The sequence below is a fragment of the Triturus cristatus genome, chromosome 7 (assembly GCF_964204655.1).
Source record: "Triturus cristatus chromosome 7, aTriCri1.1, whole genome shotgun sequence".
NCBI lineage: Eukaryota > Metazoa > Chordata > Amphibia > Caudata > Salamandridae > Triturus > Triturus cristatus.
Genome location: NC_140590.1, coordinates 1090637286 through 1090656149, shown reverse-complemented (window position 1 = coordinate 1090656149; position 18864 = coordinate 1090637286). Strand labels below are relative to the sequence as shown.

General features: G+C 40.5%; 1 protein-coding gene across 2 annotated transcripts in view; it reads left to right on the top strand.

Annotated features, from left to right (window-relative positions):
* The window catches only part of LOC146811144 (uncharacterized), a 217621-nt gene that overhangs the window by 67569 nt on the left and 131188 nt on the right, over nucleotides 1-18864 (top strand). For both annotated transcript variants that reach the window (XR_014966688.1, XM_085618211.1), the window contains exon 6: nucleotides 7654-7707. Coding sequence is in view for 1 of the 2 variants with exons in the window: in XM_085618211.1 (XP_085474337.1) it covers nucleotides 7654-7707 (54 nt within the window). In the remaining variant the exon portion in view is untranslated. The remainder of the gene's footprint in view (nucleotides 1-7653; nucleotides 7708-18864) is intronic.

The following is an 18864-nucleotide window of genomic DNA, read 5'->3' as shown; positions in this document are numbered from 1 at the left end:
TTATCTTAAATTGCCCTTATTTAGTCTCAATAGTCAGTTTCAGTCCTGCCTTCTGTATCCATTTGATTTAAACTAGATGTACAGCTATCAAAAACAACTGTATTTTTAACTTCTCATTGTAATTCCACATCTTCAAGGTACCACATTGTCTCTTTCCCGTAATTCAGTTTGTGTGCATGTTCCCATGACCACCTAATAATCACACGGTCATATGTACATATTTCCAGCTTTCCCTTGCTAGTACACGTCTTCTCTAGTCAATGACGGAAAATAATAATCTAATAAACACGGAGGTGGGAAAGTACTCCTCCCTACAATTCATTGTCCCCTTCATATACTCCTAAATCTTTCTACCTTACTGACCAAACCAAACATGCAGGCAAAGCGCTTTCACCTATCGAATATGGAACCTGAGGTATTTATGCCTTAACCTAGGCATTTTGATATTATTTTCCTTGACTTCCTCAGTCCTGAGAAGGCATTTAATTGCATTGCCTGAAACATGTCAACCTTTCTTGTTGGAAGGAGTCCTGTGAATTTTTGATTTAGATTCAAACAGCAATAGGAGGAACATGTAGTTTCTTTTGACTCTTGTCAAGTTAAGATATTCGATGTTATACATGCTTCCTGTGCATTATATCCTCATAGGCTTGCACTATATGGCCAGCCTTTGTGTAGTGTGTTTAGGGTGCAGTATAGTACATACTTTGTTATAGTTCTACTTTTCTTTTTCCTGTTGAAATAATAGACTGAGTAGGCTATTCACAAAGGTAGTTCCATTTGTGAGTAAGATATAAGAGTCATTTTACTGGTACCATTTTGAGAACATTACTACTTTTAGATATTCACAAAATTCTAGTGTAAAATAGTGGTTGCTTTGGCATATGGAGCACGGCCGCATCAACTCATACATATAATAATAGAGAAGTTGCCTCTCACAGCTAAAGGAGCAAACATTAATACAAGTGAACGGACAGACCTGTTCATTTGAGTGCTTTCATTTCTGTTGTCTCTGTGCTGACAGCATTAAGGGTCATCAGCAATGGGAAAGGAGTATCAATATAGTATTGTGAATTGAGAGCCATGCTACATGTGAGCTCCCCTCAAACATTTACAAGCCATGAACATACAATGCATGTCCAAATCAGTGCAGCATGCCTGAAGCTAGAGACCGGCTCAGGAGGTGATGCTTTTTAGATAGCACAGGTTGGAATTGGGTGAAGCAATGTCAGCCCCATTCCTATACTAAATTCTGATTGGGCTTTCAACAGACCCATTTTCAGTTGGGTTTGTTGCGCATTGTCCCTTTAGACTCCTGCAGCGAATATCCATGGAGTGCATGTTCAGCGGTAAAGGTAAACAGTACGAGTCGCTCAACAGTAAGAGATGTGAATGAATGGCAAAAACATTATAACTGGAAAAACAAGAAGAGGGCGAGGGAAAGAAAAGGGGGTACGTCCTGATCCCCAATGTAATGCTAGACTTAAATAATGTGGATGAACCCACTATGCATGTGTGTTGCAATCACTATGTGTGGTAAGTACATGGACCCATTAGGTGTACTTAAAAGACCCCTCACACACCAACCTAGTTGGAGTCATGCATCATCATTGAGGTCCCAACCGGTTTGCCGAATGTCCCCGGGGTTGTGCTATAATGCCTGGTTACAGCGGAGCTGGTGCGGTGCAGATATGTGATGTGACGTGAATTGATTATGTTAAAAATATCTCTGAGAATCCTTGCCTTTAGACTTTAATATTGGCGGCTCAGGATATGGTTAAAAGATATATATGTGATGCAACTATCAGGAGATTATTATCGTTAGTTGACTATTTGTTTAGGTATACATGTTTCAGCCCATTAAAGACGTGTGATAGGGCTTTCTTCAGGACCAGGTGAGTGAGAGTAGTGAGTGGCAAAGGTGAAAAATGCCACATGAATCCAGTGAGGTACCTACACATGCGCTAAGGTGTGTGGTGTAAGTGTCAGCGTACTTAATGACACTTGTCAAAAAAACCTGTCGGGGGAGAAAAAGGACAAGACACATAGATTATAGCAACATAAAATGCAATCTTAAAAGGTGCTGTAGTCATTGTCTTGGTGACTACCACAGTTATTGTTATGCTAAAATGCGGCACATGCTGGCAACGACGTGCAATGACTCGTGGCATGCTGCACCTGCAAAAGAGTGGTTGATGGCTTCCTGTGCCACCTCGGTGAGTGAGAGCACGCATATGTCTAGACAGATGGTGGCCGCATTGAAGTAAGCGTTCAAGTGGCTATGCGCTCTAATGTGATATATTAATGGGGCCACCAAAGCTGACTTAATGTTGAAAAGTAGACTAACTATCCCTTGTTTCACAAAGGATTGAGGAAAGAGAAGAATTCATTTAAAATAAAAAATATATTTTCATTAAATATAACATAATGATACTAGTAAATTCAGATTTTTGCAACATATTTACTAGTGGCTATCATTACTAGATGGTTTCTTTTCATCATCTGCAACATATTTCAAACTAATTGTAGATAATTGGCACATATTTGAGTTGTAATTCCACATCATAAAGAGTTTTCTTTCACTAGAAGGTAACCAGCAGGAAGGGCAGATCTTTGGTGTAATTTAAATTTTACTCAAGTCTCCCGTCAACTGACATATTGGGCCACATGTGTTTATAATGCTCAGGAACATAATGTTTACACCCAGTATCTTTCATCTACACTCATCTCATTTTCTATCATGTGTGCGTTATCTACAGCACAAGATACATGCATCGCCAAGTAGTCCGATTACATCATGAGTACAAAATCTGTTTGAAGGGGAGACTTATTATTAAAAATACTTTACAGTTGAAAGATAAAGGAAATCAAAACCGCATTACAAAATAAATATGAATTTCTGTTAGTCCTGCCTGCCTCATTGTGGGCTTCCCTCCAACATTTTTCCTATCTCCTCTACTTTTTCTGACCTCGCTTTTGCTGGCTTTAGGACTCTGTTCACTTTATTACTAGTAACCAGTGCTAATGTGCCTGTGCTCTCTCCTGTAAACATGTTAACATTGGTTCTACTTGAAAGTCCTTCGTAAAGCGCACTACATGTGCCCAGGACCTGTAAATTAAATGCTACTAGTGGTCCTGCAGCAATTATTGTGCCACCCACTTAAGTAGCCCTCTAACTATGGCTCAGGCCTGATGTAGCAGGGCTTGTGTGTGCAATGTAAATTGCTATTTCGACCTGACAAGATAAACATCTTGCCAGGTATAATCCCTTCCCTTTTTAAGAATATTAGTCACCCCTATGGTAGGCTCTGGACAACCCAGGGGGCAGGATGCAATGTATTGTACCTTTAAGTTTAGCATTTCCTAGTAGGGAAAAGCTCTCAAATTCGTTTTTTACTAATGCAAGGCCTATCTATCATAACATTGGGATCACCTTATTACATTTTTAAGTGTAATTTTCAATTGCTAAGAGAAAGACATTTTGATTGGCGTGTCTCTGGACTCACAATTTAAAATCATAACTTATGGTAAAGTTGATTTTAAATTGCTAGTCTGAAAATGTCACTTTTAGAAAGTTGGCCTTTTCCTACTTTAGCAATTTGGTTGCTGGTGCCTGTCTCTGATACATGTTCGGGGAGGGTGACAGCTGGGCTTTGTGTATTTTCCCTGGACAGCCATATGTAATGGGAGCTTAAGTGTGACTTGATGGGCCATCCTGGGAGATGGGAGAGAGGAACTGAGCAAAGCCTTACACGTACACCTGAACAGGATATGTCCTGTCCCCACACAAATGTCAATATACCCTCCTGTAGTGTGTCTGGAGCCAGGGCAGTAAAGGAGGACCTCTGTGCATTTCATACAAATCTCCTTGAAGTCTCCCCCACTTCAATGGAACAACTGCGTACAAGTACTGGAATTCTTACACCATGACTTGAGTACTCTTCTGGACCTGTGACCACTCTGCCAGAAAGAAGAACTACTGTGCTGCTAAAGGAAAGCCATTCTGCTGGACTGCTGTTTGCTCAATTCCTGCCTTGCTGTGTTGACCGGCTGCCTGCTGATCTCTCTTACCTGGGTGAGAAGGACTGGAGCTGCATCACTTGAACGCAGAGTCAGTCAAGGGCTAGCTGGCTGGCCTCCTAATCTGAAGTCTCGGGGATATAAAAAACTTTAAACCAGTCTCCGACGACATTTCGACAGTGCCCTGCCAAGGTGTGGCACCCCAGTCCTGGACCCTTTGAAGTGGGCCTAAAGTGACCATTGCATCGAGAGCAGAATCAATGCATCACCGCTGTTGCAGAAGCAGGATTGATGTATCATACATGGATCCTGAGTATCACCTTCAGTACAGCTGCTTCAGAACTACTGCATTGCCACCACTGTGTGGAAAAGATCAATATATCACCCCTACTGCATGGAGAAACACAGTACATCACCTCCAGAACTGCCCTGTCTCAGAACCGGTACATCACCCTCAGCACAGAACTGACGCATTGCTGCCCTCGCATGGAGCGCGGAAGCCGCCATCAGCGAGAGGCAGCACTGGAGCTACAGCCACAGCCAGCAGCACAATCCAGGGGGGACTGCAAGCCCCACAAGTTAAGCGCCGGGAGGTGCTGACATCACTGTGTTCACGCCCGGAGGCGTGTAAAAGCCCATCGCAGCTCCCGCAGCGCAGGAGCCACCAGCAGCGAGAGGCAGCACCAGAGCTACAGCCACAGCCAGCACCACAATCCAGGGGCGACTCCAAGCCCCAGAAGGCACTGACATCACTGTGTCTGTGTCAGGCGGTGCGGAAAAGTACATCGCCGCTCCAGCAGTGCAGGACATGCGCGGGCGTGCCCGGGCCACACCCAGGGTGGGCCCATCTGCGTCCTTCAGCGACAGGAAGAGGCAGGGCAGTGCCACCCCCTTACGAGGCCTTCAGATGCAATGAGATGAGTGCCCCCAAGTTCAAGTTTAAATTCCTGGCTTACCCTGACAGCTGCAAACTGTTTTATTTGTTTTAAAACATATCATGGGGAAGCGCATCGGGCAAACAAATGCACGCCCTGTCACCAGTAGCATCAATAGCATGCTTAAAAGGGTGGTCACCATTGTGTCAGGGGAAATCAAACTCACCGAGTGTCATTTGTCTCTTGGTAATGATTAACTTACACACCAGAGGGGCCCCATCTGACCCTGACCCTTTACTTGAACTGGGCCCAGCTACCGCATAGGACCCCCGCAGCCCCACTTTTAAGGCACTAATAACAATAATAACACTCTGGGACATTCTGTCATTGGGCTATACTTGGGCTACATCTGGGTGATATTTGGGCTACATTTGGGCTCTTTGTCTCTGGGGGCCATCTTGGGAGATTTATTTGTTATGAAGTTTCCTAATTTCCTCATTTACTGCAGTCTCCTCAGTAGGAAATACTTTCAGTTTTTTACTTTGGTTCCATCAAGAAGGCATTCAGATGTGTCACACATTTGCCTTAAATTCTGAATGTTAGCACTCTAGTTAGTTGCTCATTAGATCGCTGTAGTAAAGCTACTGCTCACCAGGGAAGTCTGCTGCTGGTATTCAAAGTGCATGTTTTAGTCTGCATGTCAGAATTTTTTTATGAAATAGAAGAGGATTTGAGAAGTCAAAATGTGCCCTAATTTTTCTTTCTGCAGCACTAATCTTAACTTCTATGGCAAAATTAACCCCCTCATTTTGTTCCTTTGTAAATTAAATGTTTTAAGTGTTACCAATTTATTCCAATCAAGATGGCTTCAGGTGTGCCATACTTTTGTCATAAGTAAGACTGTTAGCGCTCTAGTTGTTCGTTAGAACACTCTGGGACATTCTGTCATTGGGCTATACTTGGGCTACATCTGGGTGATATTTGTGCTACATTTGGGCTCTTTTGTCTCTGGTGGCCATTGTGGGAGACTTATTTGTTATGAAGTTTCCTAATTTCCTCATTTACTACAGTCTCCCCAGTAGGAAATACTTTCAGTTTTTTATAGGCCTGGGCGGTAAATTCCGTTCCGTTCGCGGAATTTGCGAAATTTGGGTAATTTCGCGTTCCACGGAGAACGCAAAATTGCAAAAAAATCTACGTTCCGCAACTTCGCCAAATTTTTTGCTTGTTCGCGTTCTCAATATGCGTGTTCGCGAGATATTTCACCGCGAGCACGCAAACAGCGATTGCGAACAGGAAAAAAGTATCGCGAACAAGCAATTCCGCGTGTTCGCAGAATTTCTGCATGTTCGCGGAGCTTTTTTACCGTTTCGCGGAGATTTGCGTAACGCGATTACGCAAATTCCGCCCACCCCTAGTTTTTTACTTTGCTTCCAACAGGAAGGCATTCAGATGTGTCACACATTTGCCATAAATTCAGAATGTTAGCACTCTAGTTGCTTATTAGATCACTGTAGTAAAGCTACTGCTCACCAGGGAAGTCTGCTGCTGGTATTGAAAGTGAATGTTTCAGTCTGCATGTCAAATTTTTTTTCAACAAATAGAAGATGATTTGAGAAGTCATTCAAAATGTGCCCTAATTTTTCTGTCTGCAGCACTAATCATACTTTCTATGGCAAAATGAACCCTCTCATTTTCTTCCTTTTTAAATTAAATGTTACCACTTTATTCCAATCAAGATGGCTTCAGGTGTGCAATACGTTTGTCATAAGTAAGACTGTTAGCGCTCTAGTTGTTCTTTAGAAGACTCTGGGAAGCTGCAGTAGAACACAAAGGAATCAACTGACAGTCTCTGCCTTGTTGGATGTACATGTTTTACTGAGAAGGTCAGACTTCATTCTCACATGACTACGAGAGGGATAATGTGAATTTACAGAAAATATGCTCTCAGTTTAGCTTAAGGATCACCTTCCAAACCTCTGTGGGAAAAGCATGAGAAAATAGTTTTCTCTCAAACATGATTCATGATATCACAGCAGAAGGCTTTTTCACATGGTAAAATCACCTTAGTAGAACACACCACAATTCCTAAAATGAATATGGTACCATCAACAAATGATTTCTAATGTAACTAATGTCTTAAAACCTTCTATTAACTGCAATGCTTTTTAATGAGGTGCTATCGTGTATATTGGTCCCAAGATGGCTGCCAATACTTCTTGGATGAAGTACTGACAGCCAATCAGATCTCACGATGAGATGTGTGTTTAGGCTCCGCCCAGATATATCTATATTTTTAACTCTAATTTTCTCTGGATGTACTGAACAGATTTACACCATTTAAGCAAAAGGCACGAGTCTGAACTGAGGACTACTCATATGTGTGGTAAAAATTTGTGTGATAAAAAATGGATGGTAAAGGCACTGCGTGCTAATTAATGCAATGTAAAGGCTGTTTCCCAGGGTGGTTGCACCTTTGCTTTGAAGTATTTTAAACTCTTACCCACCTACATAAAAACAGAAAATGCAAGGTAACTGCATCTTCGTGAGGAGCTGAACATTTCAGCAAAATCCCGGCCTGGGCTTTGGCCCAAGGTGCATATTATCTGATACTCTGATATGAATGTAGCCAAATGCAAGGAATGCTTTTATGCTGATTAGTGCACTTTTTGCAGATTGGGGGGAAAACTGTCAATATACTTGTTAGCTTTCAAAGTACTTTATAAACTCATTAATTGTTCGACTTTTTGTGTTTTAGGAAAACACAGTAAATAATGTGGAGAATCCAGCATCGAATCTGATCAAGTCACTGGTAAAAATCCTTTATAATGAATTTGTGTTAGGGATTTTTCAGCATAGTTTATTTTTATATATGAATTGTTTGATTTACAAAATGTTTGAAACGCCGATCTAGAATAAATGAAGCAAATTGTTTATTTTAAACAGACAAATATGTCAATTTTCAATATACAGCACATATTCCTATATACCCTTCTGTGGGGATGCTGTGTGTTACCAATCAATATGGTGGAAGGCATTGGCTTAACCCTATGGCGACTGATTGCACAGAATTGTTAGGAATGTTATCTGCATTAGCCCAATGGTAGAGGCTCAGCATAAGGGTTTAAGTTAGGCTTAACAGCTAGATGCTAGAAAAATTAACGTATCTATCAATCAATCAGGATTTGTAGAGTGTGGCTGCTTCACCCATGAGGGTCTTGAGGCGCTGTCAGATAATGCTGCCTGTTCTCCTATTGATTGAACATCCATGTCATGAGGTCCTAATTGAATTGCAAGAGCGATGGTGAGGCTCTGATATGCAGGGGGAGGTAATTCCAGGTCTTAGCACCTAGATGGGTGAAGGAGCAGCCTCTGCTGTATGTCTGGCAGATGCGACAGAGCAAGGAATCTGGATCTGAGTTTCCTAGTGGGCTGGTAAATGGTTTTGCGTTGGTTAAGGTACACCAGTCCTTATTTGTATGATGCCTTGCATGAGTGGGTGAGTAGTTTGTACTGCTATCGCTTCTCTTGTAAATCCTCTATGATAAATTTAATCAATCTTGCAAATGAATGACAGAAGAAAAGGTAGAATTTAGTTCTTACTAAGTGGAGATACTTGAGTGTATGAGCTATATTTGACTTAACCTTGACTCACCTATAAAGCAGTGATTTTAAAGGTGGTTGGCAATAAATATCTTTGATCCTCATCATGTGTATCAGCGGTTATCAACACTTGTCAGTTTTTGCTTTCTTTAATTTTGTATTTTCATCTAATGATTGGATATTTTTGCTCAATTAGGTGATTCTATAAATTCTAACCATCTTTATCTAGCACAACTTTGTCTTAAAAATTGAAATTCCGATCTTCAAATCTTTGGGCAATTAGTTCTGTTTTTCCTATGAGAAAATGTCAGCCCTTTACTCCTGTCTGTCACTTGATTTAAGGTGACAGATAGATTAAAGGTAATATGTTAGAAAAAAGAAAGAGTTCAGGTTTGGGAAAGGATAGGGAGCAGTAGAGAGGGTATACTATTTTTTGTTTAAACAAGGGAAATCTCAGAAAAATGATTTTGACTAAAATTAAATGTCTGTGACTTCAAGGAAAAAATTAAGGAGATTAAGGATCAAATTTGAGTATTGTTTACCCCAAAAGTAATCTTCTAATGTTAATGTTGACTCATCAAGATTTAATCTTCACGTATGTATAGCATTGTGGCTCTGAAGCTGGTTTGTAAGAGCCTTTTTACATTTGAAAAAATACCTTGAAGGAAGAACAAATAATAAGCTAGAAGTAGGTGCTGCAGTTAAATATTGCTCCCAGGGTGTGTTTAGTTTCCTGAGAGAATTTGTATTGACAGTAAAACACATGCAGAAGGCAGCCTGTGCCACATTTCTAAATGCAGTGTTGCACTAAGATGTTGCAACAATATCGCATTACCTGCTTTGATTGTTATGCCCAAACACAAAAATGGTGGTTTTCTTAGTTCTTAACTCTGACTGGACATGCTTCAACATCATTTTTTAGCTCAAATACAGTGATAATTGGCAAAATGCCTGCAAAAAGAAAAGTTTTAGCCACTGGTAGTTGAGTCCACTTTCCAGTCCATGGTTTTTCACCTACTGTGCCACTTCAGACAGAGATAAGGTACCTGAAAATCAACCTTGGTCCAAAGGGAAATGTCCCATCCATAATAACAAGCCAGGTCCTCTCTGAACAAGAACACTTCCAATCCATATCAGTTTTAACATACATTTGCCTTGTTAGTAAAGAATTGTTTGAATCTTGGGGGGTATACAGGACTCACATCTGAGCATACTCGCCACAATTAAGTGTCACACTCATCAAAACACAAAGATAATGGAAATAATGCATGCAGAAAAAGTCTCAGACTCTGGCAGTCAACTTTTCAATTCATCATTTTTTACCCACTATGCCCCACCAGAGATCTGCATACAAATCATCATTGGTCCTGCTTTGATAGGAAAGGTCATAACAAACTGTGAAGTCTCATCTTCAGTTATGGGAACACAAGCAACCCACGGCCTGTATTAGCTTAATTCAACATTAACATTGTGGTATTGTTTAAGTGAGCATGAGACTCACATCCCCCTCCAGTGATGATATTACCACTAGAAGAGCTTCTGGACCAGATGATATTCCAGGTGACTTATTTGTCTATGATTGAGAAAATTGACTCAAGTATATTCTTGCCTTTGTCAATGCCAATGCCATAGTAGAGGGAGCTTCCATCTCGAGTTCATAGAAGGGAGCAGAGATTATTCTTGTTTCTAAAAAGGGGGACAGATCCTTACCTGCCAGGACCAATAAGACTTATAGACTGTATCCAAAAAATTCAAAACCATGACTGGGTCGCAAAATACAAGATGATAACTCCCTTTAATCTGTTTTCACTAGAAAACTAGCACTATTGTTCAGGGTTTTCAATTCATTCAGAACTTTTGGAAGATGGTTCTTATCATCAGAGGCAGCTTATATATTGCCTTCATCGATCTCAAGTCAGAATTCAACCTAGTTCCCCACTTTAAATTATGGCAGGTTCTTCGAGAAATGGGTATGCCCCTTGATCTCATAGTTTTGGTCATCTGTCTGCAAAAAGAAAATTATGCCAGAGTATATCGGGGTAACCTGGGCAGGCTTACTGATTGGATTCCCGCAAATAAAGTAGTCTGTCAGGGCTGTGTCCTGGCTCCCACTTTGTTCCTTATATCTTAATGATATAGTCCACTATTTATATCAGCACACCACTACTGCCCCATTCTAGCGACACCTAAGACACCTATTTTGCTACTTGATGATGACACCTAATTGATCTCCAAAAATCTTAGTGGACTCCAACACTAACTAACTATACTGTTTTGAGTAGTTTGCACCTCCTGTGGTTTGAAGATCAAAGTAGCAAGGACAAAGTTATTTACTTTCAATCAGCATTAAACCTTTAAAAGAAGATTACTGCTATGGGGCATGACACTTGAGAGGGTGGATTCATTTAACTGTCTGGGTATCACATTATCCTTATCCATGTCTTGGAAGCCTCACATTGAGAAAATGACTCTTAGACCCAAGCAGATCACAGGTGCTATTTCCAAGGAACATTCTGCCTCCTTTAGGAAACCAATAGCACCCTTTCCCCAGATATACAAAGCTAAGGCTGTGGGTTCTTCCAAGTATGGTTTTGAATTACTGTTCAGATATTGTAATATTGAACTCCAATATCAGTGTCCTAGTATAAGCAGCAAAGAATAAGCTCTCCTTCCTCTGAGCACTCCAACCTTTCCATTGTTGCTTTATATGGGTAGGAAGGCAATAGATGATAAGCCCATGTATCGCCCACAGCCATTCTGGAGGAGTATTTAGTTTTACTCCCGAACTTTTTCATTATGCTGCTGCTTTGCAGGTTGTTCTGAACACTGATAGTATCAACAAAATCATGTGATTCACCCATAGTAAAAAAAATGCTGAACTGTTAGAAACGGGAGTCTCTAGTTGGCATAGTTGTGCCTTTGTCAAAGTAGGGACCCTTCTTCCTAGTCAGGAACCCCTGCTTGCCCCCTTGGTAGCTTGGCATGAGCAGTCAGACTTGCCTCAGAGGTAGTGTGTAAAGCATTTGCACATAACTAACAGTAATGCAGTGAAAACACTACAAAAGGACACCACACAAGTTTTGAAAAATATCCAATACTTTAGATAGTCAAAAAAGACAAAAGCGGTAAGAATCCACCATACAGTACTTAAAAATATGCACTTTACAAGATTAACCTTAAAATTCAGTTCCTTGGAGTCGGTCCGCGATACCGAAAATGACAGAATCCAACAGTTCTGTCTGACCACTCCAGTCCATGTGTTGGCAGACTAGTGAACAGTACCTTTTTGTTGTAGCTGACACGTTGGCGCGAGTCAGTTGTGGTAACTGTTGTGGTTGCAATACAAAGTATAGCGGTGCAGCGTGCAGTGCCTGCAGGCAGCGGCTCGGTGATGCTCGTCCAGCAGTGTTGTTGATACCAGGGCTACGATGCAGAGTGTGGCGGTGCTCATTGCAGTGCTGACAGGTCATGGTGCAAGTGACAGAGACGGTTAGCGGGAGCTGGCACCGGTCAGCCCAGACTGCAGTGTGGGACGAGGAGGTGCCTCATGAGACATAAAGCGAGCCATGATGCGTTTATAGGTGTCCAAGTCAGCAGGCAGCAATGGCATCGGTGAGACCAGTGTGGTGTACTGAAGTGAGGTGGTGCGGAGTACAGTGCCCACAGGTCACGGTGCAAGCATGGCTTGGATGGCGACGGTGGCAGTCGTATTCAATGGTGAGACCAGGGTTGTGGTGCAAGATGTCTTGGTGCACTCTGCGGTGCCTTCAGGACACAGAGATGGAGGTGGTTGCTTTTCCCTCTCTGTGGCAAGTTAAACCATGGTTCCTGAGGAGGAACCCAGAGGTCGGTGAAGTCTTTGCGGTCCCTGAGACTTCAGAACAGGAGGCAAGCTCTACTTAAAGCCCTTGGAGATACTCATCACAAGTAAAGAAAGTTCAGCCCAGTCCTTTCACTGCCCAGGGCATAAGCAGCAACTGCTGGCCAACCCAACAAAGCACCAACAAAGCAAAGGGGCACTACTCCTCCAGTCCAGCTCTTCCAGCTCATCTTTTTGGCAGGTTTCTTGATTCTCTGAAATCTTCTATCTCCCTGAGACTTCCAACAAGAGTCAAGCTGTACTTCAAGCCCTTGGAGAGAACTCTAACAGCTGGATGATGAAAGTACAATCCAGTCCATTCCCTGCTAAAGACAGAAGCAGCAATCAGCAGGCCAACACAGCAGAGAACACAGCAAAGTAGCAGTTCCTCCTGACAGCTTTTTCAGCTCTTCTTCCTGGCAGGTTCCTTAGTTCAGCAGTAATCTACATTTCTGGGGTCTGGGCCCCAATGTTTATACTCAGTTTTTCTTTGTTCTTTTGGGCTCAGAGTATCTGTACTGGTCCCAAACCAGTTCTGTCCTCTTTGGTCTAATTTCCTGGCAGGAGGTGGAGACAGCATTGTACAAGGCCGAGAGGGCCTATTCATGTGCTAGGAAAATCTCCTAACACCACTCTAAATACAGATCAGGCCTATTCAGGTGATAGTGAAAACACCTCCCACTAGACTGAATGCAGCCCAGGTCTATTCAGTCCAGTCCTGACTTATTCAGGAAGGGCAGGACACACATCAACCCCCCCCCCAGTGGCTGTCTGAGAAAATGCACATCTCTAGCCCCTGTCACTCCAAAGCCAGACAGTCAATCCACAAACCAACAGAGGCACACAGGTGGGCTAAGCATAAAAATACCTACTTTCTAAAAATTGTATTTTCAAACACACTATATAAAAATCATCGTTACTAAAATATTCATGTTTATATTCTGAGTTCTGGCATGATAAACTCCATCTTTCTATCTTGTCCCAAAGCAAGTTATATGTATAAGATGTTATAAGTATACTCCCATTCTATCCTATGACACAGATAGCCTTTCAATAGTGAAAAACAAAATACACTGTATTTCACTATCAGGACATGTCCTACACCTCAGTACATGTCCCATCTTTCACATGCATTGCACCCTGACCCTGGGGCGACCTGGGGCCTACCTTCGGGGTGTCTTCAATGTAAGAAAAAGGAAGGTTAGGGCCTGGCAACTGGGTGCACTTACCATGTGGACATGGCCGTACAAAACTGTGCACAGACACTACAGTGGCAGGTCTGAGTTACATTTAGAGGCTGCTCATATGGATGGCAAAATCAGTGCTGCAGGCCTACTAGCAGCATCTGATTACAGGCCCTGGGCACATACAGTACACTAAACTAGGGAATTACCAGTAAATAAATCATATATGGCAATCATGTAATCACCAATCCATAAACACAATTTACAGGGAGAGCATTTGCACTCTAGAACTGGATAGCAGTGGTAAAGTGCCCAGAGTCCTAAAACCAACAAAAACAGGGTCAAAAACAGGAGGCCAAGAAGCAAAAAAGTCTGGGGGGCAAACACGCTGAAAAGCCAAGTCTAACATGAACTCTGCATGAAGGAGCGCTGGGAGATTTAGTCTCAAATTGCTGTTGAAAAAGCAATATTGGTCTTGGCTTATGCAGAGTAACATTGATATAGCTGCCCATATGGATAGCAAAATCAGTGCTGCAGGCCTACTAGCAGCATCTGATTACAGGCCCTGGGCACATACAGTACACTACACTAGGGAATTACCAGTAAATAAATCATATATGGCAATCATGTAATCACCAATCCATAAACACAATTTACAGGGAGAGCATTTGCACCCTAGAACTGGATAGCAGTGGTAAAGTGCCCAGAGTCCTAAAACCAACAAAAACAGGGTCAAAAACAGGAGGCCAAGAAGCAAAAAAGTCTGGGGGGCAAACACGCTGAAAAAGCCAAGTCTAACATGAACTCTGCATGAAGGAGCTCTGGGAGATTCAGTCTCAAATTGCTGTTGAAAAAGCAATATTGGTCTTGGCTTATGCAGAGTAACATTGCTATAGATTCCAGAGCCATGTTGCCAGAAGGGTTTCTTGATTTTAAAATAACTAGTGTCCTGGAACACTGTTGGGACTGTATAAGTGTCCCACTGGTCAGGAAACTCTACTTTCAACCATTGAAAGCGTTTACCTGTAAATGGGCATCTTATGATAACTCTGCTCTGTGTCCTGTTTGTAATAATGCTGATCAAACCATAGCCCATGTCTTGTTCACCTGTCCAGCCTATGCTGGCCTGTATCAAGAATGGATCAAGCCTCTTTGCAAGTAGCTGGGGACATGTAGTCATAGTACTGCATTAAGAATTCTTAGATCAGATTCTCGTGCAGTTGCCACATTTTTGGGTTGCATGTGATTCCTCAGAAGAAGGCTACTTTCTCCTTAGTATCACCAGAGGCTTTTTTGTAAATTAGGCAATGTAATGTTTTATGCACTGTACTGTATTTTTGCATTTTAGGTTCTTATGTCTTATTGTTGATGATATCTGTGAGATCTACTGTATGCTTTGGAATCCCAACCCTCATCTCGCTTATGAATTGATCCACTTTCTCTATCTTGTGGCGCTGTTTATTTCATTATGAAATATCTATTTATAGAATTAGTTTATATTGATTGTATTGCCTAGTGGATTTTAATATTTTATTAATTCACACTGTGTGCTACTTTTCATTGCATACTTTTATAGCACAGTCTTCCAAAATAAAGTTATTTGATTTGACTTGAAAACACAACATTGATGCCATTTCAGACACAGATCAGCTATATATCAATCATCCTTGTTCCTGCTTTATGGGAATAGTCCTGTCCGAATGGCCACCTTTATAGGGGACATAGCATGTTAGTTCAACTGGACTGTCTCACTGTAGAAATACCAAGGCTAATTTGTATATGGCTAGATCCTGCCTGTGGTTGCATGGTGATCAACATTCGATGGACTGGAAAATGCACCAATAATTGCCAGTGGCTAAGATTAATTCAAGCATTCCATTCTTTATTAGTTCTATTTTCCTTAGATTAGTTTTTTGATTAGGGGTTTCAGTAGTTATACAAAAATGTTTTTTTTTTTAATGTTATTTGCTAGGGCATCTGCACAGGTGTTCACAATTTGAAAAACACATTTATTGCAGGGCTTTAAGGCTGCCTTTTAGCTGCAACCTTCTTCCTTCTTTGTATGCTGCTGGCATTTTGACAGGCTGCAATGGACTTGCAAGTGAAGCATCTGAAAATAGTCCTGCTCTGACTAAACTTTTGCAATATGCAGTTGAAAAGACAGTGCTTTACCTCACAGGGTCTCTTCTACTTGCAAACCTCTCTCAAAATTGGATCATAAGAATTATGAATTCTCTCTCTGTGAAGGTCAGCCTTTGGATTTCATGTGAGTTAAAGGAGGAATGTAAATCAACAAGTGCACATTTGGTGCAGTACTATCTCTTAGCTATTCAAGCAGAGAGGCAGGGATCATTCTGTAGGAAGTGTGGGGGCAGAAACATGTTGGTGTTACACTAGGGTATGCATTACACAGGCTCCCTAACACAATGATTTTACTTATACCATAGGGAGAACTCCATCACTTTTTACTTGCATTTACTTCATATTTACAAATATAGAGCAATATTAAGGAGACCTTGGTATATCTGTGGAATTTGACTTTTGATGCTCATAGTAGTTCATGTAATGGTTTTACGTAAGATAAGAAAGGTAAGGGTCAGCCAAGAGCCATGAAGGCACCCAAACATGACCTTTTCTTGGAAGAATGATGTATCTCCTTTACAAGTTCTGACCAGCCCATCCCCTAAAAAGGACTGAACCAATTTATCTGTTCCCCCAGCAATCTCTATCAACTCCCTTATTCTTTTAATCAGAATATTGTGATCAACCTTGGTAAGGGCCTCCAAGAAATGTAGTAACATGAACAAAGCACAATCCCCACCATCCATAATGTCTAAGATGAGTAGATGTACATCTAACAGTCCTATCCAAGTCCTTTTGTTCGTTCTAATGTTTGACTGCCACAACCCTCAATGAGTTCTTACCTCACTATAATTGATGTAGAAATATATTAATTATACATTCCATGTTATACCTCATTTCAAGTAAAAAAAAACTTCAATAAGTAGATATCTGCCTCACCCCTTAGGTACCTCATCACTGGGCAATGGCACTTACCAGGTCATGTGAATACCTCAACAATGGGTAATTTTATTTACTGGGTACCGTAAATGCCTCAGCCATTGAGGTCTTAAGTTTGGTTGTTTGTCCTGAATAACACATAATTTAAAGCATCTACAATAATAGAATACTAATTTTGTGCAAAGTTAACCTCATGATATTACAAAAGAAAGCATCATGAATGCATCATTTTCACATACTGCTGCATTTACAATAAAGAATAATCTCATGGATAGTGAACATTTGCATTGTGAAAGTCACCACTCTTTAAAACATATGAACTTTGACACTTAGGGCTCTATTTACATAATACATTTACACATGTATATTTACTCATGTATAAAGGTATGCAAATTCCCAGGTGTAAATCTATACTTTGTTGCTAGCAATCTTTTCCAAGTATAGATGTACACCTTAGTACAGACCTACAAGTCTCCACCTCCTTAAACCATAGGAGTGTTGGGTAGAGCTATCTAAGATTGAACTTTCGAGTGTAAAATTAGTACTAGTAGCTTTTTTCACTTGTAAGCGGACACAGTTCCGCCACCACCAGTGTGGGGAAGTCCCTATGATACATATAGGGAAAAATAATAACTGGCAATTATTAATAAAAAAATAAAATATTAAAACATGTTTTCATTAATTAAATAACTACTATTAACCTAGAACTAATCAAATAACATGTTTCAACATATTAACTGTTCATAAAATAATTCAATAATTAAAATATATTGTTTAATTTATATATATTATTTCATGATAAGTATCATTTTAAAAATGGTAATAATAGTAAAATATAAGTAAATATGTTTTTAATTAATTTAAAAAAATTTAAAGTGTATTTTTATTTGCTTTTTTCTAAGTTATCAATAGGATGTTTACATTTAAATCTAAAATAACCATTTAAAATGTAATTCCAATACATATATCTACATTGAAAGTCAAAATAATTTAATTATTTACATTATTTCCAATAGGGTGATTTTTAAGTCCCTGTCACCATTATATTCTAAGGCAATATGTTGCAGTACATTTGAGTAGTACTAGACATACTGCAAGGTGGGACTGGATTAAATGTACAACTGTTTTGTTGTCTTTTAGGCCGTAGTTAATTTAAAAGTGCTGCCTCTGAATAGTAATGGTCTATTTTGTGACTGGTTGTTTGTATAACTGTGTCCCTACACAAATCCCTACTATTTTGTTGTAGGCATTCACCATTTTCCTGCCACACTTCCTGGTCTCTCTCACATTATTGTCTAAATACAAATTTTACTCATGTGGGGATCTCACCATTAAAAATATGGTGGTGCAGATTTCCACCTGTAGGATTGTGAGATGCATTTTGTAGTAAATAAGTAGTACAATGGTAGTAATCCTTTCATACTACTAAATGCAGTTTGTGAATAAGGCTTTTCAAATTTTTGTTTTAAAAGACCTGTTATGTTTGAGACACGGAGGCAGAAAGAGCAGAGTAAAGAGGACCTGCACAAGACACATAAGAAAGATACGGGAAACCACATTATTGCTGAAATTTCTACACAAAAGCCACGGATTCAGGCCTGAAAAACAAGCTGTTTAAATAATGCTGTACCAAACCACTCTAATATGACAACAGAGTGGGGTATTGGTAGAATCATGGAATGCTGTGTCATCACCAGCAGCCTATGTGCGGACTAGAAGTTTCTACTTTAAATGTTCTGATCAATTGTGGAGCAATATGATGAGCATTGCCATGTGCTCATTACACGAAGTACGCTAAGTGCTTCTCCAAGGCCAATGACTGTGATGCTGGCAAACCAAAAGACAGAGACAGCCTGTGCTGCTTAAATAAAAGTTAATTAGGCTCGCTTATTCCTAGATTTGATGTCAATGTTTTGGGATTTTAGCAAAGGGAATTGGCTTGCATCAATTTAGTAATGAGGTGGTTTAATCCTCACTGACTCTCAGACAACTATGAATATGTTGACTCTAAATGACCAGGAGTACAATAATCTCAATATGTGTTAACATTCTAAATGACTCACAGTTTCTTTTACTAAGAAAGCAATTTAAAATCAAACTGTTTTAACAATATAGAAGGTGTTTCAATTGAGAGAAGCCACCTGGCTCTGTTCCAACTTCCAAAAGTACAAGCCCAAAATTAAACCACCCTCCTTGTGGCCCTAGCAATTGTAAAACTAAGCTCAGACTTTATCTGTGAATGGCACAGTCCAGAGAGAAATCTGATGTCATCTCTTAAAACTTAAAAATCTTTCACTGATGA